A 12,723-nucleotide genomic window follows, 5' to 3' on the forward strand; every position below is an offset into this window, starting at 1 on the left:
AAATTGTGTTGTCCTTTAAGGGTCAGTTTGTTTAGGCAAAATAAAATCAGTCAATGAAGACCCTTCTAATTAAAATGTCCTCCCCAAAACTACATAATGCCCATTTAAAACATGTCACGTGTTTTAAAAGGTCGACACCATTCAACATAGTTATATGAAAACTATCCTGCCTGTAAGAGGGAGCCCTGATTGCTCACTAATCACCCATAATGCACTGCGCTCGAGGAACGCTACTGGCAGCTGTTGGAACCTCTTTCCTTCAAGGCTCTCTGAGAATTCCAATTTATTTAAACCCCTCTCCTCCTCTCGCGATATTTTGCGCGCTTTTCTAACGGTTTTACAAATAAATAAGCTTGTTACGGTTTTAAAACCGTTATTTCACCGACTGACAGCGTGCGCGTGGACGCGAAGGAGAGAAAATCTGGTGTTATGTCTTTAATGGGGCGTGGTTAATACTCCCTCCACACACACACACACACACGCTCCTTCCTCACACACACACACACACACACACATAACTTTACTGTAGCGACCACCGTGTGCTCACACAGCGCCGCGCTGACCGCTCAGAGAAGACGCTAGCCAGCACCACCCCCTCCACCTTCCCGTTGAGAGGAAATGAAGAGGAGGCTCCACAAGAAATACTTGGTTTTGATCCTGGCATATTCAGGTTTACTTCTGCTAATCCCGTACGTGTTAGATTACCGGGATAAATCCGCTCAAAACGCCCGGCATGGACTGCAGCAACAGCCCAGATGCCCGGACCTGGAGAACACGGTGGCGCTGCTGTGGGATCATAACGGCTACAAAGTTAACGGCAGCGAGGCGGCGGAGCACGCCGTCAACAGGAGCCAGGCTCGGATACACATCTACTTGCATGCCACCTGGAGGACCGGCTCGTCGTTTCTAGGGGAGTTGTTCAACCAGCACCCCGATGTGTTCTACCTGTACGAGCCGATGTGGCACATATGGCAGGCTCTGTACCCGGGGGATGCGGGCAGCCTCCAGGGCGCGGTGCGGGACATGATGAACGCCCTGTACCGCTGCGACTTCTCCGTCCTCAAACTTTACGCCGGCTCGCAGAACATCACCACGTCGTTCATCTTCGGCTGGAAGATGAACAAGGTGATCTGCTCGGAGCCGCTGTGTGACGCGCACAAGCGCCACGACATCGGTCTGGTGAAGGAGGACCAGTGCGCCAAGTGCCAAAAGCGGGACATCAGGGAGCTGGAGAAGGAGTGTAAGAAGTACCCGGTGATGGTGATCAAAGGTGTCCGCGTACTGGACCTGAGCACGCTGGTTCCTCTGATGAAAGACCCGGCGGTGAACCTCCAGATCGTGCAGCTCTTCAGAGACCCGAGGGCCGTGCACAACTCGCGCTTGAAGTCCAAACAGGCCCTGGTGAAGGAGAGCATCCAGGTGCTGAGGAGCAAGAAGCAGACCGACAAGTACAAGAGGCTGCTGGTGCCGAGCAGCAAGGTGAACCGGGCTGAGAGCTACGTCTCCAGCGCCATGGAGCTCATCTGCGACAACTGGCTCAGCGACATGTTGCTGGTGATGAACGCGCCTCCCTGGGTGAGGAGGAACTACCTCCGCATCCGCTACGAGGACCTGGTCCTCCACCCCATGGAGGAGCTGCAGAGGCTCTACCGCTTCTCCAACCTCTCCACCTCCACCGCGCTGGAGAAGTTCGCGCTCAACATGACGCACGGGCACGGGTACTCATCAGACAGGCCGTTCCTCATTTCATCCAGGGATGCAAAGGAGGCTATATACGCCTGGAGGGAGCGGCTGAACGTGGAGCAGATCAATCAGGTGGAGGCCTACTGCAGTGAAGTCATGAGGCAGCTGGGCTACCAGAAGAACAGCGTGGACAAAACAACATGAGGATGTATGATGAGGAAGCTATGTTCAGGTATGGTGAGATCACACAATGAGGTTTGAAGTCAGCAGTGTTTGATGTGTGTAGCAGAACACAGCAGCGGGGCACACACTAGTTGTGTTGCACTACTGACAGCACAGGAAGTTGGTGGTTTTTAAAAACCAGGTCTGCTGCTGTGCTCTGGGGCCGATCCCTGACCTGTGACCTCCTCCCGACTGAGGCAAATTGAAAACAGAGCCCATAAATGGAGATCAGTAGAGAAGTGCATCAGTATTCATTTCACACTGCAGACAGACACGCAACAAGGTCCAGTGTGATGCATTTAAAGCCCTCAACTCAAGTTTGTTTCCTCACTGTGATTTTTGACCTTCACTGTGCAGAGTGATGCACAGATGCACCCAGTCTGACAGTGGGAGGGTGTTTTTTCACTTTCATATGCTGTGGGCGAGTGTTTTTAGTGACTGTTCACAGTCCAGTACGCGTCTTTACACAAGCTGATGTGGAAACCGTGAGCGTCCACCGAACAAACAGCGTCTTGTTCTCTTAAACAATTCTGACAAAGACAGATTCAGTTATTTGTTGAAAACCAACGCAGATAAGGTCGTCAGCAGTGTTGTTCAACACCACATGATCGAAACTACACAACAGCTGCATTCGATAGAACTGAGAGTACTGAAGCTATAAAAAAAAGCAACAGCTCTGCAATCAGATGTGCCCATGTTTGTTTGTTTGTTGGTTTGTGAGCAGGATTACACAAAAACTACCGAACGGATTTCCACAAAACTTAGATGGAGGATGGGACTCGGCCCAGAATAGACCCCTTTAACTTTGGGTGCACATCTGGATCCGGAGACAGGGTTTTCATTAAAGGTGCAATATGTAAGAATATACGTTTTCATGCGTTGATGCATTACTTGAACTAGCTGCATGGCTGACTGAGCTAACAAGCTAATGGCAGCTCCAGTTAGCAGCAGTTAGCAGTTACTCTGGTCATATGCTGCCCCACTATTTAGTTGCAATTTAAATTCAACAGGTGGCCAATTCTCACATAATGCACCTTTAATGTTAATGAAAAAATCTAATGGATTTAGGTGGCTGGTTCTATGAGTGAGTAATATCTGATGCAGATCCAAATCTAACATCTATCGTCTTGATATTGGATTAGGCTTGATGGGCCTTAGCAGAGTTGTGCACTCTACTCTTAAAACTGTGTTTGGTATGTGTTAAGTCATTTAGTCTGTACCAGCCCCGTGGGCAGAGTGTTGATGAAGAAAGAAAAAAAATCCTATTTTGGGGATTGTTTTTCTTTGTGCTGTGGTATCAAATGAGGCGAGGCAAGTTTATTTGTATGGCACCAAAGGCAATTCAAAGTGCTCCGCAGAGGCATCGAAACGCATTGAAGATAAGACATTAACAAAATGTTAAAATTGCATTTCATAGCCAGTAAAACAACGAAAAAATAAGTAAACAGATAGTTACAGAGTTAAAAAAAACAAAAACATTTAAAGGACAAAAAAAGGAAATTAAACAAAGTTACGTATCAAGCGTATTGTAAATCCCTAGTAAACAGTAATGTTTGAAGCCATGACAGTTTCGGATATTGAGGAAGCTTGTGGGGAAAACAGACACTAAACCTCACCTTGCTTGGTTTTGATCCTGGTAACACTGAGTAAACCCGTCCCTGATGACCTGAGGAGTCTGGATGCTTCATTATTATACACAGAAAGCCAGCTTCAATATGAATTTGCATGCAAAACACAGTCTTGAATGAAACCCACCTGTTGATTGTGATGATTGTTTTCATTACAGTCTCACCTCCTGTTATCTATTGATTGTGTCCAGACAACACTGGTAACCTTTTAACATGTCACATGTTTCTGTTGCTTTTTCACATGGAACGTTCTATATCTAGTTTTCCTGCTCGTTAGTAAACTAAACGTTAGCGGATCTGAAAACTACATTCCAGCATTGACATTTGAACATAAGTGACTGTAACAGATTTATAAGTGACAGTCCCAGAAATATTTCTCCCTTCTTAATGACCGACTGATCTGCAGTTTGATAGAGGCCTCATTGTGTCCTCCTTGGCGTTGCTAGCTCCTCTCATGGATTGGGGGGGCTGGCAGTGAGTCGCCGGGCCTCAGACGCTGCTGTCAAGAAGGGGATCATTGTGTACGGCTGTCCGTGACGGGGTAGAGCTCCCAGGGTTACCACCAGCCTGTCACCGCCAGCTCCCACAAGCCGACCCTTTAGAGCAAGCAGCCAGCATGGAGCAGTGAGCAGGGTGGGAGTCAGTGGGTGCCTCTCATTGCTCTGCCTCCACCCTGACACTAGCACTGATTTGAGCTCTCGATGGAGGTCATGAACATTATTAACCCTGTGTGTGCGTCCTTGTGCTCGGTCTCTCTTTCAGTGTGAAGCTGTGTCATAACTTAAGGGTGTTATTTTTATAATCTAAGGCTTTTTTTCCCTCTCTCTTCCAGGGGCCTGGTATTCGAGGCTGAGGGCAAAAGGTGGAATAAAAAAACAAGCAGCTGGAATGTGGTCCACTGGGAGCTCGCAGGCACGGCTCTCAGGCTGTTTTCCTTCAGCCGAGCCGGGTCGATGAACTGGAGAAAATCCAAGTGGAAAGAGCAGCCAATCACAGACTGATGAATTTGATCCGGGGGAGAGGGCAGCTTATTTTTTACTGTGTTACCTGTTTGAAACCGGCAGGGTCGAAGAGAAAGTGTGAGAGGACACGAGCAAGGAGAGCGAGAGAGATGAGGCAGGTTTGTGCTGCCGTTACACCGGCCCGTCTCTATCCCTCTGTCCTTTTAGTAGCACTAATCCCTCCACAAATCCCCCTGCAGGCAGGCGAGGGCCATAAAAAGCCTGAGATGGGTCCTTCTTGGGAGATGACTGCCAGGATCCAGGGCGGCAGCGTCAGGTTCACCTGCGCAACTTATCCGTCCAGCCTATGACTAAGCGCGGCAGTGATCTCGAGCATTACTGATTCTTAACTGCAGTTGGCCCACTAACAATGCCAATATAGAAGCTTTGAAAGAAGAAACTACAGCTTTTTTTTGTGGAAAAGAGGCCCGACTGAGGAGCTGTTGTTCCACCCCCGGCCCCTCAGGAATCCGGACAGCTGCAGTCGCCCCACTGACAAAACACTCACATGGGTGTGAAACTTTCTAATATCCCACGGACATGTCTTGGAGAGCTGCCTCCGGCCTCTGCCAACAAACTTTTTTAGCAAGTTTTCACAAGCACACCAGATGGTACTGATTCTCACTGCGTACCACTCTTACTGTTTTTAGTTTTTGTCTAAAATATTGTTAAAATGCTGTGACATCCCTCTGATGTGTCGAGGAGGGGTACAACGTTTACCAGCATCAACGTGTTCAACTTTAGAAGTTGGTTCTGTATTAATTGTTGTGGGTGAAATGCCTGATGATGAAGTTCTCTTGTCAAAGAAAGACATAACTTTACGACTATTTAAACTGACGTCAATAAAGAGTTAGTAAAAACTAGAGAAGTGTCTCCTGAGAAACACAAACACACAAACACAACATCCACCAGTTAGTAGTTTTAAGGCCGATACTAATAACCAAGTGCAGTTTAAGCTGCTTCACTTGAGTATTTCCATTTTATACTTTGCTGCTTTATACTTTCTCTCCACTACATTTATTTTAAAGATTCAGTGTTAATAGGCTTGTGACATATAGCCAATCAGATTGTGTAGTGGGCGGGACATTGAGTGAGATCACAGAGTGGTGACTACAAAAAAACATTACCCATAATTGGAAAAATGCTGAATATCGGCCCTGATATTCAGCCAGGCTGATAATCGGTCTGTCCCGACTGAATAGCATGATTTTTTGCTGATTTTATGATTAATGTAGACTCTTTAACCTTAAAGTTTTGGCTGAGTTATAGTGTCGATCCCATGGGGGAGACTGGAGGCTTTAAAACATCTGTTAAAGCCTTTAAGTTGCGATGGTAAAGAACTCACAAAATGTGCTTCTCTAGTGTGGGTGTGTGTATTTTTACATAAATCCTGGCCCACATGGACTGCACAAGCATAATTAATCAAGAAAGGTTTGACATAGTTGTCCCCTGTTCATAATCGTAGGAGCTCATTCTTTATTTGCATTCGGCCACATCTCCACAGCGGAGGATTTTGCTTTATTAATCTGTGCAGTAGACGGCTCAAGTAATACATTGTCAGCCATTTTTCTGGTACTAAGATCGTGAGGCGGCAGCCACCTTTGGACTGGAAGACCTCCCAGTGGCAACTTGCGCTGTCTTTCACTCAGTCCTGACTGTGAATGGTCACAAAGGAGCAGTAAACAGGGATTTTATGGTCTTATCTATCAATTCAGGCACTCCCACATCATTGTGTTAAGAGCAGCTAATACATTTACACATTATACAGGTTGGACTTTGTACGTGTCTCATGCGAAACCTGGTGACCAGGTTTGTGGGTTTGTATTAAATAATCGGGGTTAAACAATATCACTGTCACGTTATGATATTGTGATGATATTTTATGCCACTGATATATTGTATAATAGCATAATAATGCGAGCTCAAAGAGCACTGAACTTTACATTCTTCATAATATTCAGACGTGGAACTAACTATAATATCCTAAATAAATAAATGGACTCTGGCTCTTTTAACAAAAATGAACATATAGTGATAAATCAATAAGATACGTACAATAAGTGCATCATGTAAATCATTATTAGTGCACATTATCATAACTGGCGTATGTGAAGTTGATCTGTGCAATCATGCATTACATTTGAAGCATTAAAGGTGCAATATGTAAGAATTTTAGGTAAAAATATTCATGTAAATTATCTTTGTGTGAGTGTGAATAACAGCTCTGACGTTATGACGTCTATGTATTGTGTGCCAAAGAGAGTTAGCATGCTAACCAGCTAGCCACGACCGATCCCGCTCTAAAGCTTATGTGCTAGCAGTGGAAACACCAACACTCCCCCAGCTCTCTTTACTCGCAGTCTGGACTGCTAGCTGCATGGCTAACTGAGCTACCTAGCCAATCGTAGCTACAAGGTAGCAGCAGTTAGCGACAGGTGGTCAATTCCCACATATTTCACATTAGCCTTTACAGACGGCATAACATGATCATTAAAGAATAGAGGAAGAAGTTTAAGAATGCAAACTTCCTGTGACGACTTCTTGGACCAACATTTAAAAAACAAAACGCTGCGTGTCTCATAATTTGACGATTTTTATTAACATGATGACATGCAGATCATGGCAGGTAGAACCAGGCAGCCAGTTGCTACTACAACAGGTGCACATACTGACAATTGAGCTACATCTCATATTTCTCAGGTACAGAGAGCATGTAAATATAGCCAGCGAGACAACTGACAGCACAACAGTCTGGAGATAGAGTGCACATGAAGGTTATATAAGAGTCCCGCAAGTGTCCTCTGCTTGAGGTAAAGTGCCAAACTCTGCTCATTTTGTTCGCCTGCAGCCGCCGGTGAAGACGGCCGCGATGTGGCTCGTCCGTAGAGTGCTCCCAAGAAAAACATGTCGACAGATGCGAGTCCTCGTTTGGTCTTTTTCTGCACTTATGTTAGTCGATACAGCAGGAATTGAAGGGAAATTCAACAGAAATGATCAAAAATCACTTTTTTTTCTTTTTTTTTTGCACAATCCAGAGACAACATATCTGCTGCAAGTTATACTGTATGTAGAAGGTGTATCTATGTGGTGTTAGTGACAGAAATGGTTTAATGCCCTAGATACAGACAAGCATCAGACTGCAAAAAGGAGATGTTAGACAGAGAGCACAGCTTCACATTACTCCTCAGCTCCAGCTCAAATGACCCACAGTGAACACAGCTTGGCAACAGCTTACATAACTAGATTCATTTCCTCTTGGAGATCCCAGATGAGACGAAGAACTTGTGCGTGGCTTCTCCCTCCGGTGAAATCCACAGATTTAATTTAGAAACTGAGCCTTTCACACCTGCACTCCCAAACTTGAATGCGGCAGCCCCCTTGTGTGCAGTCGAGGGAGAAAACAAAGGGCGACGGGTGCTGCGTGTGGTGAAGCGGTTCAGATGTATAGACATGGTGGTGGGAACGCAAAATACTAGAAAGAGGAAACAGAAAAATGTCCCACTCGCAGAGGGAGTTGTTGGGTCCACCAGCTGCTCCTAAGAGGTTACAGTAAACAATAGACCCAGCAGACTGCCAGTTAATATGCTACTATTTACATTTATTGGATAAGAGCTAAGTATAGCATCCTGAAGGGGGGAAAAAATCTGCAGACGATCAAGTATTTCCTCTCATAATCATGCTGTGAAGGAGGAATTCCAAGTACATACTTCAAACAGTGAGGAAATTTGGTCACAAGATCTTCAAAGAGTAACTGATGTAGTATAAATAATAAAACATCCCTACGGTTCACGTGGAGTGACGCCAATCAACCTGTCACACAACAATACTGTTCAGCGCTCTGTTGTGGAAAATGTCCACCAACAGAGACAAACGCAGCAGCGAGTGAGATCCAGAAGCCCGAGGTCATCGTAACGCATCGAGCATTTGCATGTGGCAGTTCAGTCTTTAACCCGTCATCTCATTTCAGACTGCTCTGTGCATCTAAGAGGAACTGGGCGGCTTGGAAAATGCAGTCGTATGTGTTGTCACACCTGCTGTAACCACAAGAATCGACCTAATGTTGAGACAACATGCAGTAGTGTGGTGCTAAAACAGAAACTGCAGGAGGGTCACGTTATTTTATGATTAAAGGTGCGATATGTAAGAACTGGCCACCTGTTGAATCCACACTAGCAACAAATAAGTGCAGCATTTCACATATGCTGCTAAGTGTATTCTGTTTATACATCCCTGGCTGTAGCTACTATTAGCTTGTTAGCTCAGTTAGCCCTGCAGTTAGCTAGACTACTACACCACTAGCACAGGAGCTTTTGGACCACTGGGAAAAAGATGCATTCGGGCCCAGGGCCAGCTGGTTAGCATGCTAACTGCAGCAGACAACACAATACATTGGTGTCTTTAACAATTTTTGTAAATTGTCCAATGTTTTAAACTAACATTTTTACATACTGCACCTTTAAAGACCGCTGAAGAGAAGAACATGTGTTCCTGATTATTATCAGTACGCTGTAGTTTCAGAAGAACATGTGTTCTTGTTTCTTGTAATCAAATGTTGGGGAAGTGGCTGTCTATTAATCTATTGTGGCTGCGCAGTGAGTCAAAAGCAATTGTTCGATATTCTGGGAAATAAGATTGTTAGCTTCCTGTCAGAGGGTTAGATGAGAAGGCCGGTACCACTCTCAGGTTTTAGAAAGGTCAATATGAAGCTACAGCCAGCAGCAGCCTGTTAGCTTAGCTTGGCACAAAGATGTGTAATTAGCTAGCAGTACGGTTGCTGGTAGGAGTTTGTTACCCTCAGACTGAACTACAGTAGGCTAGCGGCTTCCTGTCTTAATGCTACGCTAAGGTAATTGTGCTACTGTCTTTAGCTTTATATAGACATAGACTTTCAAAACAGACAGATATGAATATAAGGAGGTATTTGATTTATCGACTAACTGGACAAGAATGTTTTTCAAAAAGTGTTTTTCTAAGTGTATTTGCCAAAATGTTTAACTATAGCTCTCTTCCTTTCTTTTTTTAGCCCAGAGTAATAACTAACTGCTGCTAACTGTATTCTTTTCATACATTCATGACTTTAGCTATGGTTAGCTTGATAGCTCTGTTAGCCGTGCAGCTAGCCAGACTACCAGGGGAGTGTTGGTGTTTTTTGCTAGCACAGGAGCTATGAATCACTGTAAGAAAAGAGGTTTTCAGGCCTGGGGCTAGCTGGTTAGCATGCTAACTTCAGTAGATATCTCTGCAACCCAGTACATGGAAAAACTAGTTCATTTTTTTTTTTTATGTTTTGAACTATTTTTCTTACATATTGCACCTTTAATATATATTTTAGGTAAAACTAAGACTCAGGTACAACAGGTGAGACACTAGCTTTACCAAATATCCCCCCAATTGCCTCTGTGTTGGTGATAAATGAGACCAACTAACCTCATGGTCCTGTTTAAACAATTTAAGGTTAATATACGGTGTAACTCCGGTTTAAGAGTGTAAACACTGCGGGGGTGTGAGTGCTGCTCTGTGAGCTGATGTGCTAGCACTTATCAACAGCTGGAGATTTTGAGTGACACTTAAGTTTAGAGTTAATTGATTATTCGACAAGAAAAAAACAAAAAACATGCCAAAATGTCAAAAGTTTCACTGGTTCCAGCTTCTTCACTGTGAGGATTCACTGCTGTTCCTTCTTATATACAGCAGGGAACTAAATATTTTTGGATTTTGGACTATTGATTGGATAAAACAAGAGATTTGGCAAACACTAACTTGAGCTGTGGCGGAGAATTGTCTATACTTCCTTACATTTTATAGACTAAATGATTAACTGATGATTAAAAATAACTGCCAGCTGCAGCCCAACATCAATAAAAGCATCCGATATATTTGAAATATTTCTAAAATCAGAAGAAAATATAGGGTTTTTTTAACATAACGATGAAGACCAGCCTCCATCGGCTGAACATATCACGTCGGTTTTTAAAAATTTTGGGGGGAATCAGCATTACATCATGAGAAACAATATTATTAGTATCATAAAACTTTCATTCCTTATTCGTGTTACGATTGTGAAAACCAGCCTAATACACATTAAAAAAAGATCCGGACCAACTCAAAGACAAGATCCACAGGTGCCATTAGTAACAGTCACGGGGATGTAATGCACTGACAGAAGCAGCCCCACTAAGAGGAACAAAGCTCAGCATTGTAGCTATTTACATGCTCACATTCTTCACCCCTGTTACTTCAGCCATGACAGGCTGTGTGGCGACTGAGAAAGAAGTGCAACTTATTCACTGCTCCCTCCTCATGTCACCATCTCCTCCACACAGATGCTTTTGTGTGAAACAAAGGGCGTCCTCACGAACATACCGAACACTGTTAGCAGCTTCAGATGAATGGTGCACATTTACCAGAGCACTTCTTTCTGCTTGATCTCTGAACTATTAAAGTTTTGTGTGGCCTCGTGTCGCCACATCTTCTCAGCGCTCGCTGGTGTGATGTGAAGACGAACTCGTGCCGTTAGAGGGCTGCCAGGCAATTTTTTTTCTACGTCTTTACATCTCCAGCTGAACATACACAGTGTCACGTGTTCAAAAAGTGCATCTCGCGTGAGGATGTTTTTGTCCTCTTATCCTGCATAAAAGGTTTCCCTCCAGTTTATGCAGAGGAAAATCAGTGAAACTGAGTCACAGTATAAGCGCATGAAGAGTTCATCTTCACGTCCAGCTCTGTAATGAGGATGAAAATGCTCCTTGAGCTCTGCTCCCGGGGCCAGAATGGAGCTCAGAGTTGCTCTGAACCCTCCCTTTTTTAAGTCTACTACCACATCTCTTATCTCTGAAGGACTGGACGCTCTGCCTCACAGGATGTAGAGAGAGCTGAGGCGTTCTGGGGTGAAGGTCAGGGCGGTGTGAGGAAAAGGAAGGGGAGGGTCAGACGTGATCCTCTATGGGGAAAACCAGGCGCGTGCCGCGGCTCAGGAGCTCCTGCTCGCGGGAGTCCAGCTCACGCTCCAGCGCTTCCTCTGAGGTGCTGCCGCTCCTTTTCCCGTTGGCGCTCCAGCTCGACCCTCCCGCTGCGTCCGCTCCGCCGCCGGACGCCCCGTTGGCCGTGATGGCGGTGTCGCCAAACATGAAGGTCAGGTCGCCGTCGTTACGGAGGAGGTCAGAGTCGTGGTCCCTCAGCTGCTCATTGTTCTGAAAACACACCCACATTAGGAACATGAGGGGAGGGACGGAGAACATGGGGGGTGACACACACACACATACAGATGTAGGACACACAGGTGTGGTGTGAACAGGTGAACACACGGGGCAAAGGCTCATAAGGGGCACTATGGATTTAGAGAAAAGAGGGAGGAGGAGACTTTCACTTAGTGGCCTCTTCTGCATGAAGGTTAAAAAAAACAGGAAACCACAGTCTGAACTGGTGTATGTGCTGAAAGCTGTGAGAATGACACGTTACAGAAGGACACTAGAAAATTAGACACCCACTTCAAAACACACGTTGCATTCTGGGTAAGTAATGGATAGCTGCAAAACAGCAGCACGAGGTTCTCACAGCTCTAATTGACTGGCTGACAATCAATAGGCTGCCCATGTCCCCGGGGAGAACAGGGTGAATTAACACTGGGTCAACAGGATCACTCCACTGAAGGGATCAAAAAAAAAAACAGGAGATTACATAACCTCTTTTTTCCAGCAATTAACTAGGAGAGGAAATAGAGAGGGGGAAAAAAAAAACCTCATAAAAGAGGTTTTATGAGTCTGGGCACTTTTAAATTAAATATAGTGACACAATGTGAAATTAGGAAGTGAAAATAAACACATTTAGATTTATTATTTTCTATATTATTATTATAGAAAATCAAGAAGATAACGTTAAAATGTAAAGAAACAAGCTTTTAATGCGATTTTAAAGATAAATCTGGTGATATTTTATATTTTTTCTTATTGTAAACAACATATTTGAACTGTTAGCTGCCGTTAGACAACAGCTAACGTTAGCATCCAACCACTACCTAGCTAATGTTACTGTTCGAGTAATGTTCATGTTACAACAGGACACCTTGGACACATTTATTTAACCCTTGAAATGAAACACACTGAATGTAATCAAACTGTCATGTTAGCTAGGAAGTGGTCGAATGCTAACATTAGCTAACGGGTTATCAGAAATGTTGTTTTACCTCGAAA

The 12,723-nt window shown here is 44.5% G+C and overlaps 2 protein-coding genes across 2 annotated transcripts in view; one reads left to right on the plus strand and one right to left on the minus strand.

The window, feature by feature from the left end:
- The first annotated feature begins 252 nt into the window (after positions 1–252).
- chst7 (carbohydrate (N-acetylglucosamine 6-O) sulfotransferase 7) lies at positions 253–7,511 on the plus strand. Its single transcript, XM_084354959.1, has 2 exons — positions 253–1,915; positions 4,366–7,511. Exon 1 carries the CDS (start codon positions 619–621, stop codon positions 1,885–1,887), a length of 1,269 nt encoding a protein of 422 aa, XP_084211085.1. The 5' UTR covers positions 253–618; the 3' UTR covers positions 1,888–1,915; positions 4,366–7,511.
- The window catches only part of slc9a7 (solute carrier family 9 member 7), a 29,726-nt gene continuing 24,112 nt past the window's right edge, over positions 7,110–12,723 (minus strand). The window contains exon 16 of the mRNA XM_084354958.1: positions 7,110–11,724. Within this exon, the coding sequence (XP_084211084.1) occupies positions 11,461–11,724 (264 nt within the window). The 3' untranslated portion in view covers positions 7,110–11,460. The remainder of the gene's footprint in view (positions 11,725–12,723) is intronic.

Source organism: Pagrus pagrus (genome assembly GCF_965226575.1).
Source record: "Pagrus pagrus genome assembly, chromosome: 6".
In the NCBI taxonomy this organism is placed as follows: domain Eukaryota; kingdom Metazoa; phylum Chordata; class Actinopteri; order Spariformes; family Sparidae; genus Pagrus; species Pagrus pagrus.